This window comes from Hakea prostrata, chromosome 7 (assembly GCF_041222555.1).
Source record: "Hakea prostrata isolate BN-2017 chromosome 7, UWA_Hpros_2, whole genome shotgun sequence".
Lineage (NCBI taxonomy): Eukaryota > Viridiplantae > Streptophyta > Magnoliopsida > Proteales > Proteaceae > Hakea > Hakea prostrata.
In genome coordinates this window covers 11610694-11637289 of record NC_142606.1, presented here as the reverse complement: position 1 = coordinate 11637289, position 26596 = coordinate 11610694, and the positions used below count along the sequence as shown (strand labels likewise).

Below are 26596 nucleotides of genomic sequence, written 5' to 3'. Positions count from 1 at the left end.
AAAACTCTTCCTGAAAGGAGCTGTAGGACCAGGACCAATTATATAGAACAGAAATGCATTAAATTCAATCCGTTCGTGGTTGTGTTTCCTCTATATGTTTTTATCTTTGTAATAAATGACTGCATAATTTTAAAGGGGGCAGGGGTCCATGCAAATTTGAATCTCTGATGCTCCCCATCTAAGAAGAATTTACTCTGAGAAATGAATCTCTAAGAACTTGAAATGAAGTGATGCACTGTGAGTAGTGAATCCCCCAATCCGGATTGAAAGCATGCTAAACTCGCAAACCCATTCATCTTCTGCTCCCCCTTACCCTGCAAGTGACAGAGAAATGGGAATATGAGATTTTACTCTCTTTTTTCTGCTATGTAATTCTAACTTTGTTTTGATTGTGCAGAGATTTACATTTATGATACCAAGGAGGAGCTCAGAAAAACTAGGAGCTATCAGAAAGATGCGAATCTATCCGTATAAGGACTGTACCCATTCATGAATGATGGGAAAAAAACAGGAGAGATCAATCAGATAACAAACCCAGTCCTCTAGATTGGCCATTGGATTAGGCAAGAGTTCAACAGTCAATACAGTGGCCTGAAATGTTCCCTGGCTTTGATCTTTGATGTTGCCAGAATAATAAACCAAGTTGGCAGTGACATCAAACTTTGAGCCACTGACAGTTGAGGACTTGAGGTCACATGAGATATCTTCACTGTTTATGGCCTTCAGCAGGTAGGGGTCCATGTCTTTCCCCATTAAGTTCACTGTAAACTGTAAAGTTTATAGTTACCCATCTCCTGGTCTCTGCTACCCATTTATATTTCACTGGTCAATTCAATTTCTACTCTATTATTTTTTTATTTATTTAATTGTAAAGAATTTTGATCCGTTTATTAAGTTTTTGGTAATTGTAATTTGAGTTAATGACACCAGTAAGAGCACAATAAATACCTTGGAACAGCCAGCTATTAACTATCAATTTTTGGTAAATGTCACAAATAATCCCACTGGTGCATTCTAATTTTCAGTTTTATAGGACCAGTATATTTTGAGCCACATTGAAGAGAATTTCTTGCGGATGGAATTTTCATAGTTTTATCAGAAGAAAGTTGTCTAAACAAATTAGAATGATTATCATATGGGTTAAGAGTTCAAATCTCTTTGAAGCGAGGGGCAAAGTCTTATTATATATTTAAGATAAGATAAAATACCTCTTGAAAATGTAGTTGAGGTGAAAGAATCATGAAGAATAAGAGAGCTGACTTGATGCTAAATGAAAGTAAACATTTTTTATGATAGATGGTAGACGACAGCTCAAGGAATTACTATGCAATATTTTCCTTTAAATAAGACTTGATAATAGCCTATGTTCTGTAGAATTAGTTACAATTTACCCTATAATTAGTTACAACTATGATAGAAAATAGAAATTTCAAAATATTTCAAAATTTATTTTAAAATTAAAAACTCAAAGGATGGCTCAAATATAGTCAGTTAATTTACTGATAGATATCCTTTGAAATAGGTGAGCCACTTGATGTTTATCTCTTATTCATGTGAGCTTAGGGTTTAAGTTTTTTTTTTTTTTGTAGGACTTAGGGTTTAAGTTGTTATTATCAATCGGTAGAACATTCTAAAAAAAAATGACAAAATGCCATTAAATTTTGATATCAGAAACTCTAGTTTAACTCTAGTTTTATTACGAAATAAAAGTCGAATAAACAGCTTTAGGGAGATAGAGTCTACCGTACACTTGAACAACAAGAGAACGATGTTTTCTCCTGTTTTCATGCAAAACAACTCAAACAAGAGAAGGAGAGAAAGAAAGGAGAATCTCATCAAGAAACAACCAAACGACAAAAAAGGAGGTCATTGTTGAAGTGTAACTAACGAAAATGCGAGGCTTACGCAGGCAACGGCTTAATCTGATTCCAAACGGATACTGCCAAAATAACAGAACAGTGATGAACCTTTTATGACTCTCTCGACTTCTTCTCTAATTCCAAAAGAATTAGGCCAAAAGACAGCTAGTTGGGTGTAGCTTCTTCAAGTCACTATTTCAACCTCACTATCACAGTTCTTGTTTTGCTCTGTCCTTTCTCTGCTTGATAGTTCCCAGCATTACGATTCCCTCAAAAACTATTTCAACCCAGTTGATGCTAGTTTCATTTCTGGATTCCGATGGGAGATGAAGTGGTATTAGTGGCAATTGATGCCAGTAAAGATTTGACAGACTATGCCCTAGAATGGGCAATCCAAAATGTTATCAAACCCATGGATTCCTTACTTCTACTTGCCATTCTTCCAGCTTACGCAAGTCCTTCTGCTTCTGGGAATTGGACCAATCAGGCCAGGTTTCAGCAGTTTATAGCTCGTAAGTGTCTGTTATTATTCATTTGGAAAGTTACTTCCTTGCTGGATTGCTATTGCACAAATTACCATTTACGCATATTTTCTTTTATCATTCAAGGTCTGGCAAAGAAATGGAGACTATGTCACAACAGGGAACGTTCCAGTCAGACCAGACTCATCAATGGATTTGATCTTGAATGGTGTAATACAATGAATTGTACCTGTCTGAGCATGATAAATCAAATATGTTTGACAAACAGAGTCGAACGGGTAAGAATGTGTTCAATCTTTATAGGGTATCACAATAATCAATTTAGATTTCTGTTTTTGGTTTGACTGGCTTATGTAGACTGTAATAAGTGGACTATTCCAGGTGAAAGCACAAGCAAAAGTTGTTTCCAATGCACTGATGGGTTCAGTAGCTAAAGAAGCCAAAGAACTGAAAGCAACATGGGTGGTTATTGATTGGTATGTACATTGTGGATTGGCACATTTAACTCATTTGGAAACTAATAAGACCCATTCTGTGGCAGAGCTGAGTCATTTATTTACTTAACTTACTTGCTAAGACTAACCCTTACATCCAATGGTATTTTCTCTTTTTGACTCAAACCAAATCAGCACCAAACTCTATAACACATTTAGTAGAAATACAGAAGCCTCTACACTTTATCAATTTCTTGTTTCTTTGCGGAGGAAGGAATTAAGCACTCAACTATAGAATCCTCATTAGTGATTCCATTCTGCTACTTCATAATGTTTTGGTGATACATGCACACAACAGGCACTTGAGGAAGGAAAGTGATTGCTGCTTGAAACAACTGAATTGCAACATCGTTCTAATGGATCATGCTACCCCTAAAATCCTAAGATCAGTAAACTTCCGATTGTCCAACAGCATTGACATGCATGAACTTCAAAATGATCCCACGATAGCCGACAGGTCGGGTGTTGCTCCAGCTTACCATCTCAATAACAAAGGGTAGGTTTACACTCTTGGCAACATAAAATGTGAAGTCTTGGCTTGGATATTGTTCAATTACTGATGTTTATTCACCTTTTTTTAGCATGGAAGCCACCAGTTCCAGCAATAAATATGGGAACAACTCTCATCAGCTGTCGCTGTTAATGCACCAGGAATTTGTATCTCAAGCCACAAATCGTTCCACATCACGTACTAAATCACAACCATTGAATAAGTTATCAATGTTCAATCCTGATGGAATGCCTTTGAAGTCCTCAGCTAGCTCCATGAAGGGAAGAAGAAGTTACAGTTGTCTGTCAAATACTAGGATTGGTAAGTATGCCTTATTTTTGTAGAATTATCTTGCAAAGAATCACCCATCCCCTGAAATTCTCTTGGGGACTGCAGCAGATAACAATGACGAAAAAAGCGTTAAAGTGCCAGCAAGAGATCCTTTGTCAAGTAGAGAGTCAACACGATCATCATGTTTTTGGCATAATTTTGGGAGACTGACTCAAGAAAAGCAACTTTTTATTAGTAAAAGAGACTCGAAGGACGAGAATGAAAATGACACTGTTGCATCACTATCTGCTCCACCAATCAGTAGAACATCAAGCATAAGAAAGGCTCTGTCTCTATCCAATAAAAAGCCTTCTAATCCTCCACCTCTTTGTTCTGTGTGTAAGCACAATCCTCCCATCTTTCACAAGTCCCCAAGGCAGTTTAGTTACCAAGAGATTCAAACAGCAACAGATGGATTCTCCAGTGAAAATTTCTTGGCTGAGGGAGGACATGGTCCTGTTTATAAAGGTGTCTTGCCTAATGGACAAGTTGTTGCAGTTAAACATCATGGGCTGGCAAGTGCACATGGAGCATCAGAATTTTTATCAAAAGTTGAAGTGCTGAGTTGTGCACAACACAAGAATTTGGTGGCGTGGATAGGCTACTGCATGGAAAAGGAATGGCTCCTTGTCTATGAGTTTGCTTGCAATGGTTCCTTAGACAATCACTTGTATGGTAAGGCAACAAAATATTCAATTCTCAACCATCAACCCTTTTTCTCTGGGGCGGTGTTTTGGGGAGTGTTACTAAAGTTTTAAGTATTGGTTAGATATCAGATCTATTAGTATTGGTAGGTTTGCTAATTATTAAGGAAATTGAAGTTTAATGAATGTATAGGTTTTAATGGTGTTTCCATGTTTTGGCAGGAACAAGGAAAAATGAAGCATTGACTTTGGCTAAAAGAATGAAGGTTGCTATTGGAGCTGCAAGAGGTTTAAGATATCTACATGAAGATTGTCGAGTGGGCTGCATTATTCATGGTGACTTCAGACCAAACAATATTCTTCTCACCCATGATTTTGAACCCTTGGTCAGTTAAGCTTTATTTCTGTTCTATCAACTCATGCTACTTTTCATTTCTTTAAATCTTGGTGTCTTTAATGGTTATGCTGCTTCTGCCACCTCCCAAAGCCATGACAGTTAAGTTGGTCAATTATATTTTCCATGCATGTAGGTTGGAGATTTTGGCCTAGCAAGGTGGAAGGTGGATGGTCAATCTGCTAGTGGGACACATATTAATGGTTCTTTCGGGTAAAATTATTCTTTACAACCCCAACATTTCTAAACAAAAACAATCCTATAGGTTTTCTGCATGCTTGTCAAACTTAAAATATCTTTGTCAGTGTAACTATTTCTTCTGTATTGAACTAATTGTGGTAGAAAATCTAGAGCAATAGTCTTGTACCCAGTAGTGGTTCCTGAAACTATTCTAATGTTATCTTGGAGGCAATTGTTAAGACTTTTGATTCAGTTTCCGTAATCATTTCATGTTCTTCCGTCTTTATGATCTGTATCTTGTGATGCATGCTGATGAATAGTTTATTGGTGAAGTGCCTAATACAGACAAATTTTAGAAAATGCAGTTAACTTACTCACAATTTCACGGAGTTCAGATAAATGTCATGGACTGAATCATGAAAATTTCCTGCAACATGGAAAATGAACATTTTGGCCATGAAATTTTGTGGACACTTATGGTCGAAGCATCATACAACAAAGAATTGAAGAATTTGACTGCAGCACTCTGTTTTTAATGCTTATGCGTCTGCATAGTTAGCTCTTCATATTGGATTTGTTAGCTCAATGTTGGAATTTCTACATAACAAAACAAGGCAATGTCTTTAACCCCTCAAGTTGGGAGATCTTGTGCTGACATGAGGCTTTCACGTGGTTCAACCATGAATATGATGAACTGTCTGAACATTTTCTCATGGCTTCCTTTATCCATAGAATCCTGATTGTACAGTTAGGCTGTTAGGGAGAGGTTTACTGGGAAAATATATGTCACCTAATGTGGTAGCTAAAACAGTCCACATGTTCAACCCCTCCCCTACAGAGAAAGAGAGGGGGGGGGGGGGGGGAGAGCCAGTAAACATCTCAATGACAATCTTTGTACCTACAGATATGAATACTTTAGAAGAGATGATTTCACAAGGCTGCCATTATGCTGATGCTCACCATTGATCTAGAGCACTTGAGTGAAGATTAGATTACAATGGACCAATAATATATACTGAAAACTAGAAACTAAATTAATGCATTGAATTTCATGTCTTTTGCTTTTCACTTACCGCATAATATTTTTTTAGGTATCTAGCTCCTGAGTACAGACATACCGGACAATTAACAGCGAAAGTCGATATATATGCATTTGGAATCATCTTGTTGGAGCTCTTAGGTGGCCAAAACAACACCAATCCATCAAGAAGCAAGGAACACCAAATCATACCAGAAGGCGTAAGTCTTTCTTTCATATATATATCACCTTCTGTGAATGTGACTAAATACCGCTTAATGCTGATAATCTTCTTTGTCCATGTGAAAGTACATTTCACTAGCACAAAAATTGGTCCTTTAGACATACTGCTTTAAGTGTGAATGTAATCTAATGGACCAAGTTAGCATTCTCCATTCTGTTTTGAACATAGACACTCTTCATATTCTCAAATTCTAACCAGCATGCCTTGTGGGTGGGACTGGCTTTTTATGAGAAAACTAATAAACCATGCTGTAGTATGATAGTGTCTTCCAAATAAAGCTGATCACCTCTTAACAGCTACTAAAAACAAAGTTACTTCCCCAAGGTAATCATCGCCATATTCTTAGAATTAATTTACAAAGAAAGCATCCATAAATTGATCTTTCATAAAAGAAACTTTCATCTCTTCATCTTGGATGCCAACTTCTGTGGCAATGTAAATGTCATCTTATGCTTTATCCGCTTGAAGTTTGCCTGAGTGAAACAGTGGATCCTTTTCTTTCCCAACATGACTCTGCATAAGCATGCAATAAATCATTTATGGCTTAACTTGTCAAATATGCATGTGTGGCAGTGTTCTTCATTTATTGAGAAGGAGGTCTACTGCATGGTGTATGCTGCCAGTTTGTGCATCTCACCTGATCCTGAAAGAAGGCCGCCAATATCGAAGGTTGCTAAGTCGTGCATCTCAAATTGATTGTGCTTTTTTTTTTCAAAGGGGAATTTTCTCTTTTCATGCAAATGTAGCAATGTGCAGGTATTGAAGATATTGGAAGGACACATACCTGATGATATACCATATCAGTGTGCAGAATGGAACAATATTTTGGAGCTTCAAAGGAGGAAATGTAATCATGCTGCAGATGCATCACTGGATCTAATTCAAGACACCATCCCTTCCTATCAAATGATTCCATCAGTGCATCATATGAATCTTACTCCACCTGTTAATGATGTGTATAGAGGCAATGGGTGCAACAGTAATATTAAGAAAACCTATTTGGAAGATGGAGACAGATCCTTGCATCAAACTTAGCAAATACAAAACAGCAGTCCCATATGATTCAATCGAACGACCTTGAAATTATGAAGCTCTCACCAGCGGATACAGAAGAAACAGTAGCAGCAGCAGCAGCAATGTCAAGCAAACATCCTATATGAGATGGAGATATTAACCGAAAGTTGGAGCTAAGGAGCTTGCTGATGAAGTGATGAGAAGACAATAATTCACAAAGACATCAAACCAAATTAATGATGAGTTGATTGGAATCAACCTGTCATGCTATTAGAACATGCCTCAACAATGAAGATGGTGCTCTAATTCACCAAATTTTCGAACTAAACAGTGTAAAGAATGTTGAGAAGTGTCTGAGCTTTGGAACTTGGGGGTTGGAATAATACACAAGCATAGTCTTCATAATATTAGGGAAAGACCATGTCAACTAGATTGCCATCTTTGACATTAAAGTCAAATTTTTTAATTGTAAATGTTTGCTGTAATCGGTATTATTGTTGTCACTCCTCACATCAAGAATACTCAATACAGCAAATCTCCACAAAACAAGTTACTGCAAGTCGAGAGCCCCTAGCATTTAAATTTCTTTGTTTAAAGCCATTAAGGGAATTCCAAATTCTCCTCACCCACTACTAAAATTAGGGTTTTCCCGTCAGAGAGTTGGAGCTGATTACTTAATTATGTTTTATTGGTGGCGGCATGGGAAGGGAATTGTTTTGAATCCTGTATCTGCTTATGGCTTTTGGAGTTCAAAATTTTCTTTGTTGCACTTGTCTCAAAATCCAGACGCTCAGTAAACCTGAGAACCAAATGGGTGGATCTACAACGTAAAATTCATGAATGTTAGGTTTTCCCCATCTGGGCTTTAAAGCCGGATTGCAGAGTTGCAGGAAGGAATCACAAAACTGGTGGTAAGTAGTAAAAGCAGTATGTGAGTGAGTGATGGTGTTTGCTACTGATTGGTCCAACCAAGAATATAATAAAAGTTCAAGCGTGTGCAGATATTTACTTAATCCAATGGTTGATTTGAACCAGCTGATGGCCCAAAACAGCAAGTTGGAGGACAGCAAGCGATTGAAACCAGAGGCAAGCAAAGAAGAATGACTGGGCAGGTGCAAACAGTGTGACCAAACTCCTCACACTACTGGCATTGAACAGGAGCTGTGCCAAGAATACCAGAAGAGTCGAAGACTCCCAAGACCCTATGGGCTGCTTTTACTCGACTCTCTATCAAAGATTCATGAGATAGGAAGATGACAGGAAGGTCAAGCCTGTGTTCTAGTTGAGGGTCTCGCCCCACAAGCACCCAACCTTCCTCTTGCTCTTCCTTCTGTTTGGCTCCACGAACGTGCCACCTAGGAGCCCTGGAGTTGCATAATTCCATTAACAAGTATAGCAAATTTTGGCTTAATAATGCAGCCATTGATCAGCCAACGCTGCTTTTCAGATTGAAGATGCTTAAAAGCCATTAGACTAAACTTGTTCAGGACTTCCAAAATGGCATGGTTTGGCAGCATAACAAGCAACCACTATTAGACAGAACGTCTGTTGGGCAGACGGATGTGGATCAAACCATCATCCATCAATGAATGTTGCAATGGCTTCCACTGCAGTAACTAGTTCACATTAATTTAAGAATCTCAATCTAAATAGTACTTTATGCCTTTCTGGGTATGCTGCAGATGACACTCGCAAATGCTACTGGATAAGATTTCCTCCCGCAAGCTGATGGTATGGAACCAAACGACTGCCTCATGAATAAACGCATAAAAGAGAGCCGATTACACACAAGAATATTTTCTGAAGCTAACAGAGGATGAGACCCACAAAGTATATATTCAGTGTACAAACTATGTATGTTGTTTCATTACAACATGGCAAGTATGTTGTTTTCAGTACATGGCAAGGAGAGTTAATTAATCAGTGCAAGCTGTAGAGTCAGTCTGGTAAATCATAGTCTCTGTAAAGGAATGTCTGTCATAGAAGCAGCCCAAGGAATCGAAAGATTGGTTTCGTCATGTAATTTCATCATGACTACGCTCTGCAAGAAGACTTCCTTGATAACTTCACCAGATCATCAGCTGTGCTCGGCATCCCATCCTATTTTTTTCCCAACGAGTGGAGCAAGAAAAATTCAGTCAGTATGAATTGGTAACAGGTATCAACATGAATACACTAAAACATCTGACAAGGCATCAAGAATATAGATGAACATTGAAGGAATTTCTCAGTTGAAAACAACATATTTCGAACCTGAATCATTATCCAGAGGAGGTGAACCATTCATCGTCTGATTTGTCTCTGCCATCTCCACTTCATATGCACTCGTGCTCAATGACTTCCCGTCCTCCATCCCCATCCCCTTGAGTTTTGCCCTTTGTATTGCACGTATCTCGTATCTGATGTTTACCAAATGTCCAGAAGAAATATTAGGAAGAGCCGAAAAGAAAATAGTACTGAAGAAAATTTACCCCCAAAAAGTTACTGAATAAAGGGCATTAATTTCGTGTCCCACAAATCAGAGAAAGTCAGTGCTGTACAATGATAAGATTTTCCAGAAGATTCAAACCCCAAAAAAATACTGAAGGAGAGGCATTAATTTGTGTCCCAAGAAACAGAGAAAGTCAGTGCTGTACAATAATAAGAATTTCCAGAAAATTTGCCCACAATGAAAACTGAAGAAAAAGCATTAGCTCATGTGATTATCAGATTGATGTGGATGAACTTCATCAAACATTTGCAGAAAAGCCCCCAAAAAAAATCTAAGAGGAAATGAGGTTCGAACAGCTTCTGTTGATAAAAAACGAGTCAGTGCCATACAATGATAAAAATTTTCAAAGCAGAAAGTATGACTGGGTGTAAATTATTGACTGATCTTTCCCAAACAAAATCCCAAGACTTTAGATTTCAGCATCTCTACCACCGAAATTCATAGACATATAATCGATGTAAATAATTGATTAATGTTCTTTACAATGGAAAACTTTAGTACTATAAATGACTGATCTTTCCCAATCAAAATCCCAAGAAGAACCATAGATGTCAGCATCTCCACCACCAAAACCCATACAACATGATGGAGGTGACTTATTGCTTAATATTCTTTATCCTGGAAAACTTTTGCAGTATTGATGAATAATCACTGATCTTTCCACAACAAAATCCCCAGAAAACCACGGATTCCAGCTTTCTTGCATGACATTTCTTGGTAGAAAATCCCATAGTACTGCAATATGCATGCCTACCAGGTACCCCGTATAACAAATTACTATGCATGGGAAAATACCTGAACATTAACATAATTTATCCTAATAAGGGTGCTACAGAAAAGGTTTAAATTGGAAATCTAAATACAATCGACAGTGTATCAGCATTGATGATGTGACCTGTAACCATGCCACTGGAGAGGAAGTGAACAGTTTTCTTACTTGTTTTATAAGAGCTAGGCCAGAAGCAGAGAAGAGTGTCAAACCTTGAGGATCTTAAATGATGTATAAATGTATATATATATATAGCGTGTGAGTCAGGATACAGCTCCTGAAGGCTGCAATACTCATCTTAACATCACATGGTATAGACACATATGCAGAAGATGAGGTAAAGAAAATTGCAGAAGATGAAACTAGGCTACACTCCAAGCCCAGACAGAGTCCCAAAAAAGACAGGACGAGCTTAGGAATCTGTGCTTTATTTTGGCTTAACCAAGCCATTTAGCAAGATTATGCATGCAAAGAAAATGACAGATGAACAGAGGAGAAGCTTGCAGTCCCAATTTACAAAGATAAAGGTGACATTTATAACTACAATAACTGTAAAGGCATAAAGGCAATGAGTCATACTATAAAGTTAGGAGAGAAGGCTATCAAAATCCACTAAGAAAGGAAACTACTATTTTGGAGAAGCAATTCAGATTTTTCTAGGAGAATTCACAACGGAAGTTATTTCCCAGTAAGGAGGTAAAAGATATAGGAAGGGAAGGATCAATCTCTACATCATGTTTTTTTAACTAGAAAAAAGCAATGACAAGTCTAGCTTGGTATTAATCCCTACTTGCATACGTCATTCTGCACTTCTGTTTTTGTTACTTGTTAGAGCCAAGAGCATCAATTTCTCTCAACAAGAAAAATAAAAAACAGCACCAATCAAAAGTAACATCGGCATGATGGTCCATTGACTTGCATGAAACATGGAAGAAATCCCAACTAAAAGGCTGTTCATCGTCTACTCTGTATTAGATCTAGGATTCAGGCTTCAGAGTATAGTGCAAACTCTACCAAGTGGTTCTATATGCATCACGAGCATGCTCCAAGTTATGGAAGAAATGGATCAGAAGTTCTAATAATGAAATGGAAGTGTCAAGACTACACCTGCTGAGCTTTGTTCAGATAATGGATGCAAACAGGAATGTTTTATATAAGAAGCCTTGCAAAACCAAGCAAATAAAATAAAAGGCTCTTATACCAAAATGGAGAAGACAAGGCTGAAGCACCAAGTATCCATATCATAATTCAGAAGCAGAAATCTCCTCCAGGGGTGAAAAGCTGGTGCAGAACCTCTCAATTGGGATAGACTTCTTAAAAATTTCATTACCAAGAAGTTCACTAAAAGTAAAATAAAGAAAAAGAAAGAAGAAGAATAGATGCTTACGGAGTTAGATGATCCTTTACAAGCTTGAAATATATTCTCCAAAATTGTCTCTCTTTCATGTGGCGAGGACAGAGAATATATCTTAGTTGTGCCATCTCCTAAAAGAACAAAAAGAATCATAAGAAAAATAATCAGAGCACCACTCAATATTTTCATGATGATAAAAGAGCCATAACTGCCTAAGAAATGTAACTGTTTTTTCAAATAACTCAACCTTAACAGTGTCCACTGTAAGCCTCCTCCCTCTCAACCTCTGTTACACTTCCCTAAGGAACAGGGTCAGTGTTGTCAACTGGGGTTTAGACTCTTTTCTTTTGGTTCCTCTTAGGCCTTTTTCATAGCCAGGGTTTTCTTACCACCCCACTTTTTCCCTTGTATATTCCCCACACCCACTTTTCCTCCCTCTGGGGCTTCACAATACATTTTTTTAGTTACTCATTTTGGGGCGGGGGCGGGGGCGGGTGTGGGAGCTGTTGAACATAGTTCTTCTATTCATGTATGATACTATTATATGAATACAGAGTTGAAAAACATAAATGAAAGGAACTACTTTTGAGACTAAAACAAACTAATAAAGGGATATTCAAGTACAAACCACCGTACTTTCTGGCTTCCATCTAAACAAGAAACTAGATCTGCTAAACTAGATGGCAAATGGAGCTCAAATAGCTAGCATAACAGACAAGGTTCATTAAGTATACCTCAAAAGGAAAAATCCATCCATACACCAAATCTCACCCCATTTTTCCATGTTTTAACGTTTTACTAATCAATGACCTTATATCCAAATCCATCCCCATCTCCTTAAGCAGTAAAAATTGCTTTCAGACATCATTTCCCTAACATATCAATTATATTCTTTAGTTCCAGGCTTACAGGGTTTTGTGAATTAAAGAGATAGGGCCGGGGGGGGGGGAGGATGTTCAAGACACAAATCAGAGAGTTACAATTCACAACATGATGACATATAAAACATAATTGTAAATATAAAGCAAAAAAAGTGTTAAATGAAAATCTTGTTCATTTAATTGATTCAATCCAGTGACTCAAATTGGCTTAAACAGGTTTAAGTGTTCAACAAATAGAAGATTTGATCCCATGATTCATAGTGTACAAAACTAACATAAGAATAAGATTACCAATGAAAAGTTAGTAAATTGAATAACATAGAAAGAAAAGAAAATAAATTTTTTTAAACAAAAATCTCTATTAAATTGAGAAATCAATTTCCAAAAGAAAGCATAGTACTTTGGTTTAAGGCATAGCTTAGTACACCAAAGTGATGCTTTACTGACCAAAGCGGATGCTTTTTGGCCTTAAAAAAAAGTATGATCGCTTTACCATTAAAAAACTGCTTTGTCACCTAAGCAGTGCTTAGACATCACCTAGGTGACACTTTGACAACTATGACTACAGGGTCCTTCTCTCCAATCATTCTTCATAGTTATACTTGTACAAGGCCTTAGCTATACAGATTTGCTCACCACTTCTCCTATGGCTATTTTGTCTACCTCTCACTCTTTTTCACTCCTTGAATCTGAATCAAATCAGTCCTCCGCATTAGAGCAAAGGCCTCCTTTGCACTAGTCTATGCCACCTCAATAACATTCTAATGCCTATCATGTATTAAAGCTGCTTGTAAATCATCCCCAACGTGATCATTCCATATTTTATCCCTCCTAGTCTTACCACTCATCTGTCTCAATATCCTCATCTTGGCTACACTAAGTGTATCCATATGATGTTTCTTTATTGTCAAAATTTTGCTCCATACATCATTACCAGTTGAATTACTGTCCTATAAAGTTTCTCTTTTAAGTTTTAAAGGAATGTTAACTCCAAATACACCTCTCCACTTGATCAGTCCTATTAATTATCATGTCACATCATCTTGTATTTCTTTTTCTTAATTTAAATGAGAGCAAATACCTAAAATAACCACTTGGCATACGCTTTTCATCCAACTTCACCATCTCACTATCTGTGTTACTATCACTAAAATGATAAAATATATACTGTGTTTTTGTTCCAGTCATTTTAAAAACTTTTGATTCAGATGAATCTACAGGTTCATAAGAGCATTAATCCTGCCATCCTAAATTTTACCATTTAAAGGTTATGTGCATTTGAATTCCGATCAAGCAAAAACATCCAAAGGGTAAAATAATCTTTAGGATTAAAACAGAAAAGAGGATAATGCAGCACCTTTTTTTACACTATGAGGTAGCAATATCTATGTGATGGTACTGTTTTGATATGTGGGTGATTTCTAACGCACAATCAATGTCCACTCGCATTGTGGACATAGTTCTTATTTGGGTACCAAACCAAGTAACATGTTTCCTTTCACAATTATATTAGGTTTGTGGGAGCTTTGAGTAACAAAGATTTTCCACAGACCAGAACAGGTAGTTCCAGAATCATAGGTGGATGCTAGACCTTTCCTACCTAATTGGCCATTTAGAACCAAGGAGTCCAATGGGACTGCTCATGCATGAATTACAGAGCTGCTGTTTAGGCGTTTGATGTAGTTTCATGTTTTTTTCTTTCCGTAGATCCTTCTGTATATCATTTTAAACGAAGTTACAAACACATCTACTGCGAGCACTTCCTATATTGATAAATTCACAATATATTTATATGAAAGCAAGAGGAGAAGGTGGGGAAATAATAGTTAAAACACTATGCTTTAGGGTCTAACAATTGATCTCAAGGCTTAACCAGTTCATCCCTACGGAGAATAAGTAACTCTGATGTACTAAAAGTAGTCTGATTTCTAAAAGCCAGTTCATCCCTACAGAAGAATAAGTAACTCTGATGTGCTAAAAGTAGCCTGATTTCTAAAACCCAGTTCATCCCTACAGAAGAATAAGTAACTCTGATGTGCTAAAAGCCTAAAAGTAGTCTGATTTCTAAAAGCCAAACATGAATTCTATTGCTCAGAGTTCACCTCAACTGAAAACATGCTTAACCGGGTCTGTATTGGAGCCAGAATTTGCATGCCGGTTACTTAATCAAGTAAAATAAACGAATCAAACCACAATTTTGAAAACTTCAAATGCGTAATCATTGAGTCGAATTAAAACAACAAAATCAATCGTAAGTCGCAACCTTGACTCTGGATAGAATGATTATTGCATGCCGCTCCTGCCACCCTGATAGATCCTGCCGGACATTAGATGATGTCGTCGATGCTAAATCTCCGGCGTTGTCTACAGTTCTCTGATCATCTGTCTGCAGCAAATCCGTTACAATCCAAAGACAACAACTAAGGCAGAAAGAATAAGCAGATAAATTTGAAAAATATCCGAGTCACCTTGGAGAGGGAAATTTTTGAACGTGTCTACTGAGAAGGATTTAACGAAGACCTTCAACTGCTCCGTCACTCCAAACTCTTCATCTTCTGTAAGGGATTCTGCTTCCACAGTTTCCTTGTGACGAGCAGGATCTTTAGCTACCTCCGGATTCTTTTTCTTCCACGAGAGAGATTGACGAAACCATGATGCGTAGCTCATATCGTTCGCGTTCAACTTAATTGTCCTCGGCGATTGGCAAAAACAAATCTCCAGGATTACATCCGGAGAGGAGGTGAGAAAACCACCGGAATAAATGAAAATTTTAGTGGCGTTACAACTTACAACCAGAAAAGAAGAAAAAAAAATCGTGTCTCGGTAGGTTGCTTAATCGACCAAATTTGGCCGGTCCATCCAAGACATTATCGAATCGATTCCCTATACCGGTTTGGTTTGGTTTTTCTTTTTTCTATCTAAGGTTCATCCGGACTAGCTTATGCATCGACTACATCCTTAGGAGAGCTTTTATATAATTAATATAGGAGGCCCCCTGACCCCGAGAGGATTTGAACTCTGACCTCCTATGTAGAAGCTTTGGTCTTTTACCAACTGAGCCACCTCTCAAGGTTGTCGGGTTTGATTTTTTCTTTCGTACATTTACTTTCATTCAACATTGGAGAAACACCTGGCCTCAGAAATACAAAGTTCCCAAAGCCAGGGAGTGGAAATTGGCCAATACGTCCTTCTTGAGTGGACGTAGCCTTCCTCGCTCTCTTGTCAGCTACATTATTACCACATCTAGCAATAAAGGAAAATAAACAATTAGAGAAACAACATTTTAAATATAAAATATCTCTAATTACTCCATCCACACTCAGTGGGGGTTGGAAAGCTCATTCAAAATATTAAAGAGCTCAAAATTGTCTATCTCTACTGTGATAAATTGAGGGTCTTCAAATAAAGCTTGTAGTAAGGCCTCTCTAACCGTTATTGCTTCCCCAACAGCACGCTTCAAATGGGATGGGATTTGATACTACACTCAGTGGGAGCCTGTTGTGGTCCCTAAATACAAAGCCAACACATGACATGTTCTTCTTCAAGCTTGCATCTATATTAACCTTGATGTACTAGGTTTAAGGCGGGATCCATTTTGTATGATGAATTATCACAATCTTCACCATAGGGATCTCCGAAACATTATTCCTCTTCCTTACTTGTATCTTAACCTCCCACTTCTTCCTTGCTTTGTGCACTACTTCTAGGTTTGATTGGAGTTGAATTTTCATGGAACAAGCGAGAAAAGGAAAACAAATTTATTAATCAATAGAGTTGTTATAAGCCAAGGCATCTGCATTACATAATTGCACAACGCAAGTGTTGGCTAACGGTCGATGCACTATAGCTCCACCAGTAGGGCTAACCTAGCTAAAGAGTATGTTGTAAAATTAGCAACCCTTGGATGGGATATTCAGTAAAAAAGCATACCTCAAAGTTTGCTCTAAACTTGTGAATATCAACAATAATTAAAATTCCAATGGAAAAAACCCTTAATTCGCTAAATCATATATTGGCAATTCAAGTTGACCTATAGTTTTTGAAATCGTCTATTAACTGTACTGTACTCCCAATATTAGGTTCAAGTTTAAAGATAACTCAATACCTTTCTACCACAAACACATAGGCTAGAAAAACGACATGTCCAATTAGATCAAGGATCTAGTTGATAATAGAATTTTTATTAGCTCAAGTTTGGACATGCTCAATTTTTATTTATTTATTTACAAAACTTTATTTAATTTTTCGAAATATACAAAAGAATTCCATCTAAAACCCAATTTGGGTTGTCATCTTCCTTTTTTCTTTCAAGTTGATGCTATCTTCGTCTTCCTCGTTGCAACCTGTAAGGATGAAGTTTGCTCTTATGAAGGAAGGGTTTGTAGTATTATTTGCTAGTATTTTGGTGTTCCTCTCAGCTTCATGTGTTGTTTTTCATTTCTTCTCCCCCCGGCCCTTCAACAAGATTTCTTCACCTCTCCGTTCGCCAAATTCTAATGTGGGTTTCAGAAAAATTTCCAATGAAGGGAGCCGAACCCCTCTATTTTTCTCGACAACAGAGGCACGCCTAACAAAACAAGTCATATTCCTTTATAAATCAAACTTTCTATAAACCAATGAGAAATAGAGTCATGCTTATCCTCTTTTGTTTGTCCAATACATTAGCTGTTTTCCCTTTTTCTTGTCCAATTCGGATAAACCATGCCCTTCTCTAATGTCAACAAATATTAGGAAAAAGGAAGAGGAAGTTGTAGAATTAAGATTCAAGATAGAAACTATGGTCATTGGAAAATAACTCCAAGATGTGGTCTTACCATTTTTCTTATCGTTTGTTCTGTAATTCTAATGAAATGCATTCCAATTTTTTTGGTCATTGAGCTTATGTTATAAGTGAAATTAAGTTTGGCTGAAACTCATTATTCTAGGGTTCCTCAAATTAAGGGCCTTGCTAGTGTTAACACACCCAATGATATTGAGTTGAGTTTGCCATTTTTTCAACAACCAAGTGAACATGAAATTTGTTTTGTAAATTTAAAAAATTAAATGAAGTTTGATAAAATAGGTAAGGACATTTAGGTCAATATACAATTTAAATTTTGAAAACATAACTTGTTAAAAAATAGGTGGGTTTTTTTTTTTTTTTTTTTTTTTTTTAAAATAATTCAAGTTCACGAACTGAAATATTCGCTGCTTAAGTGGGCAAAATAAAATTTGGCCCAACTTAGGTGGACAAAATGAAAAAAACTCAAAAGCAGACTTTTTCGCCGATAAACCCTATCGGCCTGTCCCCATTCCCCACACCCAGTTTTCTCGTGCGAGGGATTCGATTTCCTTTCAACGATTTCTCTGCAACTCGAGGTCTCGTGTCGGTGTGCTCAGGTAACCTTTTGGTTCTTCTTCTCCTTTCCTATTGGTTTTTCTTCTCTTGTCTGACCTCATCTTCGAAATTTCTTTTAGAACTTCAAATCTCATCCGGCGACACCATCACTGTAACCTGAGGCGAGATTTTGTGTTGTTTAATCGTTTTTCACTTCACCTGAGGTAAGACTTGAGACATTCTTCCTCTGATTTAGGTTATAAGTATGCTTGCAGCAGATAATTTCAATAGACTCATAACCCTTAGTTACAGCTCTTAGTTGGAGCTCAAATTCCAATAGACTCATAACCCTGCTATAGTCTTATTTGGATGGAAATGGCAGTCTGAAAACACATGGCTAGATAATTCTGTTCATTGTAACTTTATTTTGGTTTTACTTGCTACTTCTGAGAACCACTCATATGTTACAACATGACCATCAACTTTTATTAGAAGTTCGAATAGATTTACTATTCGAAGGACCCTAACCTCAATTGAATTGTTATCCCTATCGAAATTGTGTGGTTTCTCAATCCGAACCAGTTGTTATTTCTGAGTTCTCTTGTTCCTTTATTGTTGGAACCATCTCTTAAAGCCTACTGTTTCAGTTCCTATGATCCTCATCAGTAGCTCTACACGACCTCATCTGGGCAAAAGTCAGGCAGCCAAATCTTTAATCCATCTGGCAAGAAAGTACAGGTGATCGAAAATTCTCTGCATGGTTATGGTGGTAGTGCTATTCCATAACTTACAAGTCCTGCTAAATTTTTTATTGAAGGAACCCTCTGAAATTACTTATGCTGATGAGAGAATTGCCTCTGATAAAATAAAGCAATAAGTTGAAACCCTAAATTCTTATCATCCTTGGATGTAGGACATGATCCCCCTTCATTACACATAAATTTGTCATTTGTCTTGCAAACACCCCTGGGAAATGCCAAACGACATCTGGCTTTAGAGATCTCCATTTCATGTTGAACAAAAACTAACTCAGCCTTATCCTAAGTTCTCAATTAGATGTGGTTGGCTATGTGCGTTCTTGCACTCATCAAACATGTACCACCATTGTACTGATAAAATCAAGACTTATCCTTTTGGTATTGAAGAAGTATACTTCTTTTTTACTGAAAAAAGAAGTATACAAAATTTTAGAGGCACACTAACCAAGTTCAGTAATCTGCCTGTACTTTCACCTGAATTAGCGACATGGAATTTAATTCTGTGATCTGTCCATCTCATCTCCATATGAACCAAGTTCAGTACTTTGCATCAGATATAATTTGGCCTTCTCAAAGAGTTGGTGAAGTTAAGAGAAGAATTCCTCAAGGGGACTTGCATCCTGATTTTTTTTTGTGGCTTTTCAATTTCTGTGGGGGAAGTGTCCTGCACTCTTCTCAGATTGAGTGATTGGAGAGGGGTTCTTGGATACAGAACTCCACAATTTTTACTTGTGGACCTCAATTTATTGATATCTGGTCTTGAGAGATCATCAAAGTCTGTCTTCCCCCTTCATCTTCTCCGCTTGGAAGTCATTCGGATCCGGTGCAAGTTTTACAACTCAAAATGTCTTCTCTCATCTGGTTCTCTAGATGATCCTGTGATACAACAGTTTCACAGTAAATGGAGGGTTTCTGTGGCCAACCCAGTACGCCCTTGGGAGTTTTGATAATACAATTATCAGGTCACAGGGCCTACCTCAATTAGTAGTCTTCCCTTGCATTCTTAGCCATCATATTAGTGGCCAACTGGTAAATTTTTTTGATCAATTGGATATGCTGGACCAGGGACTTATATTTGGATCCTAAACCTGTATCAGGTTTATTCACCCACTCCGACGTGTGAGTTACAGTTCAAAACAATGTAGCTGTGCCTCATGATTAAGGTTGGAAATTATATAAAACTAGACCATTTTATATTGCTGGAAGAAAATATTGCAGTAGAAGGTGAGCCATATGGTAGGTTGAAATCTTTAACTGGACTTAGAGGTTAATCCATTGTTTCTTATATTTTTTACCAAATTGGAAAAGGCATTGTTATAATCGAAATGAAGCCTGAGACAAGGTGACAAAGAGGATCTTAACCGTATGAACTGGCCATTTCTTGAATTTTAACTCAGACAACTATTATGATGACTTAAATGATGCTCTGAATTCTAAAATAATTATGGTAGTGAGAGCATGTTGAAACATCACTTTGAAAATTTAACTTTTCTTCTCTTTTAAATGGTGTTTTCTGTTTGTACCACATTCATAAGTTTGTCAATTTGGATTTTAGACTATTTAATGAACTTGATCCAAAAGGAAATTGATAATGTATATTGTAGCAGACTCACTAATCTGTCTACTTTCAGAGTGATGGAGTGCTTCAATTATTTATAGTGAAAATAGAGGACTATAAAAGTATAAATGAACTAGAGGCCTTTTTTTTAATTTGCCTTTCATCTTATTTACAATTGGTTTTGCAATTTGGGTAGCAAGGATTTTCAGGATAGTAAAACTGAAATTAAATTTACCACTTGACTGAGTTGTGAGAATCATGAGGCATTGTGACTGTCTGTTGTGTTTATTGACATGCTTGCTGAGATTTGTAATCTGTAATCAGAATTGGTTGCTCATCTAGTTTTTGTTCTTTGGTTTCTATTCATGTTGAGTTGTGTGATTGTGCCCACTTGGTTCAGTTGCAATTTGTCTTATATCTTCTGAACATGATGTGATTATTAGTTTTATTTGCATCCTAAATTGCTTCTATTTAAAATCTCCCATCTCTGAACTCATCTCTAGTTTCAGTCCCATTAGAGATGGCTGTAGCTATTACTGTTGTTTCATCTATGGTTGATATATTGGAGTGGTTCTGAAATTCTAGTCTACTCGTAAGTTGTAACTGAATTTTGAAGGCATTTCTCTTTTTGATAACAATACTTGTCAGTGTTTTGACCTAGGGTTCAAAGGATATTTTTAGTTTCTAATTGAGCATCAAGCTGCCATTCACAGTGACTATACTCTTTAGTTGAGATCGGCCCATGGATTGTAGCCAGAACCTTTTGGCATAATACTAGTGTGGAACCCATACTGGTGCCCAAATTCTAATCTCTTTTGGCATATTACAACCGTGTTGCTGTTGTTACATAAATGTTTCAGTTGCTATACTCAGCACCTACTGATCCTCTCTTATTGGGTTGGGTTATAGCATCAGATAAATGGCTCCTGAAACACCATACTCAAGCCTCTTTGTATTTGAATTGGACATTGCATTCCTCTAATTTTGCTACTAATGCACTGCAACGTGATAGTAAGGTTTTTCTTATAGTTTCCTTATACATGGAACCATGTATAATAGAATCTGGACAAAAGTGTACCATGTAATTGTTTTGCTCCTCCTTGGGTGTTTTTTTACTCCATAGCTATTTGATTTTTAAGGGAGATTAATCTGTTTATAATTACAATACCTGTTCTCTTCAAAAGGTATTTGAATTCAATAAATTCTAATCTCCAAATAGATTTATTCATCCGACAAAATTATGCGAAACATTTCCCCAAAGCCATTCATGTGATAATTGTTTGATAATGTGAAAAATGTGCCACAAATTTAAGAAAGAACATCATTCTTTTGGGGGTTCGGGAATAATTCCAAAACCTGAATCCATGTTTTTATTTTGCCCTTATTTGGGACTGAATTGTAAAATGACCAAATGAACTGTTCCAAATATTTCTCCTTTGGAGAAATTTCGGAATCTGAATTTGCCAACTTTTCTGTGCTGTCTCTGAGCCAAGCCTCAGAAGAAGAAGTTCACACAAGATAGGAAGGGGGTGTCTACCGGTTCTTCCCCACTCAACTCAGGAATGGTTCTCTCTCTCTGTGATTGTACTTCCTGCTCTTTTTAGTCCAAGTTGGATATATTTGATTCATTCTTGATATGTACTGACATTGACTGCTTGATTAGATGAATTTCCTCCATTGTTGTAAAGAGGACTGATGGAACTCTCCCAATTTTTTTTTTCTTGGTTGCAAGTTTAGTTGATTCCAATCTTGATTTGTTGTCCAAGTACTTCCTCAATTTTGTTGGTTTCTGTGTCCCAATACACTTCAGTCATTTTGTTAATTAATTCCGTTTCCATGCCTTGATTTTAGTTTATAAATCGAATCTAATTTTATGATACATGACATCGAGGAACTTTTAATGTTGGCTTGGATAATGTATTTGACATTTCAAAACACACACAACTTCCCCATCTCTATTACTGATCTTACCATTGTTACACTGGCACAGACAGTGATGACGTCGGTGGAACCTACAACTTCCATGCAAGTGACTCAAGCAACCAGGATCATCTGCCGTGTGTAAGTGCTGTTGCCTTCGATTTCTCGTCATTCACACTTTTTTTGGTTGATGTTGGATATTTCCTTCTTTTAATTGTCTGTTAGTTGAGTCTATTGGTGCATCAAATTGGAATCTGGTCAAGTTTGTTTTGACATCTTCATGTCTGTATGAGTATCTGTGGAAGTTCAGAGTCCAATAATTTATGCCTTCTGTAGTTGTTCAAGGCCTCTGTGTTGTTGCTGGTGTGTGTGTGTTTATGTATATATATATTTTGGATGTTGTTCCTTCCGAGCAATCATATGATTCTGTTTTTGGGATCTAGAACAGTTGTATATTGAAGGAATATATAACTCTTCTATTCAATTTGACAAATGTTGTCATAGACTTCTCTTCTTGGATATGTACATTGTTATTGGTTTCTGACTATAATATGTTAATTTGATGCAATATGATACTTCATGGCATTAAACAACAACAACAACAACAATAAGCCTTGTCCCAACTAAATGGAGGTCGGCTACATGGATTCTTGCCCTCCAATCAGTTCTGTTCGAGGCCATGCTGGATACAAGGCCTAAGCTATACATATCCTCTTTCACCGCTTCTCCTAAGGTTATCTTAGGTATACCCCTAGCTCTTCTAGTTCCTTCAATATGGATTATATCACTTCTCCATACAGGGGCATTAACCCTTGCCCACTTATCACTACACCCGGGCCATAGTGTAGCGCGTCACTTCATGGCATTAAAGGAGGATGAAATTACATTGATGGAACTCCAACTAAGGGTGTTTTATCCGTTAAGATCAATTATTGACCTTTCCATCGGATAATGGATATATTGGAGATAAAGTGGGCGCTCATAGGATGGGTCTCGAAGCCCAAATCTGCTCCGTTTGGTGTAACTTGTTTTAGTTCTAAATGGAATGTTTGCTTATCATTAATAGTTTTGGGTTATCAAATACCACATCAAGGAGCCTAAATATTGGCTTCCAGATTGATTATCTTGCCATATAATTGCACCTAATATTGGAAAAAGATTAGGAGCTTAAAAAAAAAGGGTGGGTTTCTTTAGTTATTTTAGAGCACTTACGTTTGTCCTTCGTATTTCAGTCACCAAGATGCAGTTCTAACAATCTGCATTGTAGTTTACCGTCTCTGTTTTTTTTTTTTGGGGGGGGGGGGTTCAATTTTATTTGGTCTCATTTTGGAGGTCTGTTCTGTTTTATTTGATTGAGATTTAACCTTTTCACTGTACTGCAAGAAATGTTTTCATCATCATGCTTGTTGTTGATATGTATGTTTTTATATGGACATTTTTATCCATTTGTAAGTTGTTTTCTTTTATACAGGTGCCAAAAGCAATTTTCACAGTACACTTGCCCTCGATGCAATTCCCGGTATTGTTCACTTCAGTGCTATAAGGTGGGTCAAATAAGTGGTAGAAGTAAGAACTTGTTACAAAGAACCTATGAAATGGTTTCTTATGGCTTGAGTGCATAATGATTTCATATAGTATCGATCTTCTTCTGTTTTAAGGCAGTGCATTCTCAGTATTAACTTTTATCTTGTATTAGCATGAGCTATAGTGTCTTATGGATCCTTAAAAAACTTCAAGGATTTCAGGATTTCTTAGATTCATATTGTTCTTTATTCTGTTTGTGGGGCCACCATACTTATTGCATATTGGACCACTCACTTGTCTAATGTCAATGTCCATATAGATATGTGGTGGTCATACTTATGTACAGACATTTTACTGGAGATAACTGTAAGTAGTACAAGATTTCCGTGGTTAATTTGTCTTTGTTTTTTTTTCTTCCTTCCAGTCTCACAGTCTCCGATGCACAGAATCGTTCATGCGAGAAAATGTTGTGGAGGAGCTTCGACAACTGCAACCCAATGATGAAACAAAAAGAAAAATGATAGACATACTAAAACGACTTCACACAGAAGATGAGATGGATGTCATGGATGAGGAAGGTTTGCTACCTGAACTGCAATTTTTCTTTTTCTTTTTCTTTTTTACCCCTAACTTTTGCCTCTGGTTGTAACAGGTTAGATAAAACTTGAAACAGTTGTTACCCTTTCAATTCTTGCACCCGCTTATCTTTTCGTTTTCATTCATGTTATGGGGAGTCTTGAAAAGAACCATGTGCAACCCTTGTGCAGATTCCAATATACCCCACTCAATAAATAGTGGGGTCAACAGTAGCTCCCTATCTCCTAGTCTGATGATGTGGCCCCCTTGCGAACAAAAGACACCATTCTTCAAACCCTCGTGGGTGTAGTGTTATGATTCCTCCTTACACTAGCATTGTGGGAAACTTATAATTGCAAGTAAAATAAGCAAATTTTTAGCTTTTATATAAGATGCTGAAGAGGGGGTTCAGTTGATTAATATTTTTCATTTTGGCAGATTCTCCTCTTTCTGAAGAGATCATTCAGAAGATTTTATCTGGTAATCTCCCTTGACATTTCTTGTTGGTTTGCATTCTTATTTTATTCTGAACAACGCATGTCAGTTTACCATTTCTATAATTTGAAAATCTTGCAGAAGAAATTAATAGTTTTTCTCTTCATTCCAACTCTAGAGGGCTATTGGCTTATCCTTGAGTTTGGTTTTGCAACCATTGACTAATATTTCTAGGTGACTATTTTTGTTTTGTTTGTATGGGTTTTTTTGTTGTTGGTTTCTGTCAAAGTTGATCTTGGTCTTTCTTTCTTGATTCTCAGGAAATGAGGTCAGTTTAGATGAGTTATCTGCAGAAGAAATGAAGCTACTGCAAAGAGCTGTTACATCTGGAGAATTGAGCAAAATGATACAGCCTTGGGAACCTTGGTGGTGCAAGCATTCTGCAAGAATGATTTCTCTCACTGGGGAGGGAACAAAGCTTGTTCAGCCACTTCATGAGGAAGATGTTAGAGAACCAACAGAAGATGATTGTGAAAGCAGTCAGTCAACTACTATACCACCTGGACCTGAGAGTCCGTTGCAACCCATCAGCAAGCTGAGTTCCACAGCACCATCCCCTCTTTTAGCAGTTCATCTGGTTGACACTGTATACTCCTATTGTTTCACTCTACGTTTTTACAATGGAGATTGGCAATCTGATGCCCTTGGTGCGGCCATGGTGGTGTTGAATATTTCCTGGGTCTTAGGTGAAGGTGGACAGCCCGAGACGATATCGCAAGCAGTTTCCCAGTGCTTGGAGCAAACATGCTCACCTGCTTACAGGCATGCAGGCGGCTTGAGTTTTGGGATGTGTCTTCTTGATGATGTGGTAAAGCTGCTTTCTCTAGGTGGAGCTGCTTTAGTGTGCCTGCTCTGTGATCTACAGAGGCTGATTCAGGCTGGTCGGAGGGAGCTGAAGGCTGAAAAACCCAAGAAGCTGAAAAGGGTGGAATTGGGGAATAAGCTTAAGCTTGCTGATAAGAAGGTTTACTTTCTTATGTGTTGGGTTCATGAGCAACCAAAGGAGTTTTGGCCCTCATTGATGAGCATTGTTGGGGTAGAGAAGGATTTGATAGCCTCTGTAAGATATGAGGGCGGTCATGTAAAGGCAGATGCGGAACCACGATCGAAGGGGAAGGTCCTGATTGAGGAGGTTTCATGAGCATTCCATAGCTGATAAACTTTTCCTGTAACATTTTCCAATTAATCCGTTTTTTTTTTTGGGTGAATATATGACTCCGTTTTGTAGCAGTGCATGTTCACCCTGTCCATTTCTGATATGGAAATAGACTTCTTATTTTCTTATGAATGAGAGACACATGTTCATATGTCATATTAAAGTGTTGAGATTAAATCTTCGAAATATGACTTTAATCCTTGACTTATAAAATATGAACGTTTGCTATTTCATTTATAAGAAAATGATGGTTTATTTTCTTGTTAGAAAATGGATAGGATAAAATTCCCATCCCTCCCCCTCCCAAAAGATAAAAGAACAAAAAGGAAAACTCTCATCCTCTGGACCATCAGTCTCTTTTGCTTGTGATTGGTTTTATGATGAAGAAAAAAGACCGAACGGTTCGGTTGATTACCGTTTTAGAGAGGAAATGACAATCTAAAACTATACGGCTATACCTATCTATAGAGCCTTTTTGATTCGGCCGATTTGGTCTGGGTACACGTTTCGTTCAGTTTTGAAACGATTTGGGTTTGTTTTAAAAAGTGGTGTTAAATGTTCAGCCACCACTCTCCAGGTGAGTGCCGATGGTTTTACAACCACAAATGATGTGGGATCTATAAGTGAAATTTTTTTTTTTTTTTATCA

At 37.3% G+C, this 26596-nt stretch overlaps 3 protein-coding genes across 3 annotated transcripts; 2 read left to right on the top strand and 1 right to left on the bottom strand.

Moving 5' to 3' along the window:
• The first annotated feature begins 1733 nt into the window (after nt 1-1733).
• Nucleotides 1734-7700, top strand: LOC149009778 (inactive protein kinase SELMODRAFT_444075-like). Its single transcript, XM_089162118.1, has 11 exons — nt 1734-2371; nt 2468-2619; nt 2723-2817; nt 3134-3331; nt 3417-3646; nt 3722-4330; nt 4522-4685; nt 4830-4906; nt 5965-6112; nt 6709-6804; nt 6892-7700. The coding sequence occupies exons 1-11, from the start codon at nt 2179-2181 to the stop codon at nt 7168-7170; spliced, it is 2241 nt and encodes a 746-aa protein (XP_089018244.1). The 5' UTR covers nt 1734-2178; the 3' UTR covers nt 7171-7700.
• Nucleotides 7701-8066: 366 nt separating this feature from the next.
• Nucleotides 8067-15424, bottom strand: LOC149009777 (BSD domain-containing protein). Its single transcript, XM_089163813.1, has 5 exons — nt 15113-15424; nt 14908-15026; nt 11797-11894; nt 9403-9548; nt 8067-9249 (listed from the first exon to the last, which is right to left on the bottom strand). The coding sequence occupies exons 1-5, from the start codon at nt 15309-15311 to the stop codon at nt 9227-9229; spliced, it is 585 nt and encodes a 194-aa protein (XP_089019939.1). The 5' UTR covers nt 15312-15424; the 3' UTR covers nt 8067-9226.
• Nucleotides 15425-17888: 2464 nt separating this feature from the next.
• Nucleotides 17889-26074, top strand: LOC149009776 (HIT-type Zinc finger family protein). The gene is made up of 7 exons (XM_089163114.1): nt 17889-18023; nt 18102-18185; nt 22268-22338; nt 23669-23741; nt 24146-24299; nt 24736-24777; nt 25053-26074. The coding sequence occupies exons 3-7, from the start codon at nt 22274-22276 to the stop codon at nt 25931-25933; spliced, it is 1215 nt and encodes a 404-aa protein (XP_089019240.1). The 5' UTR covers nt 17889-18023; nt 18102-18185; nt 22268-22273; the 3' UTR covers nt 25934-26074.
• Nucleotides 26075-26596: the final 522 nt, after the last annotated feature.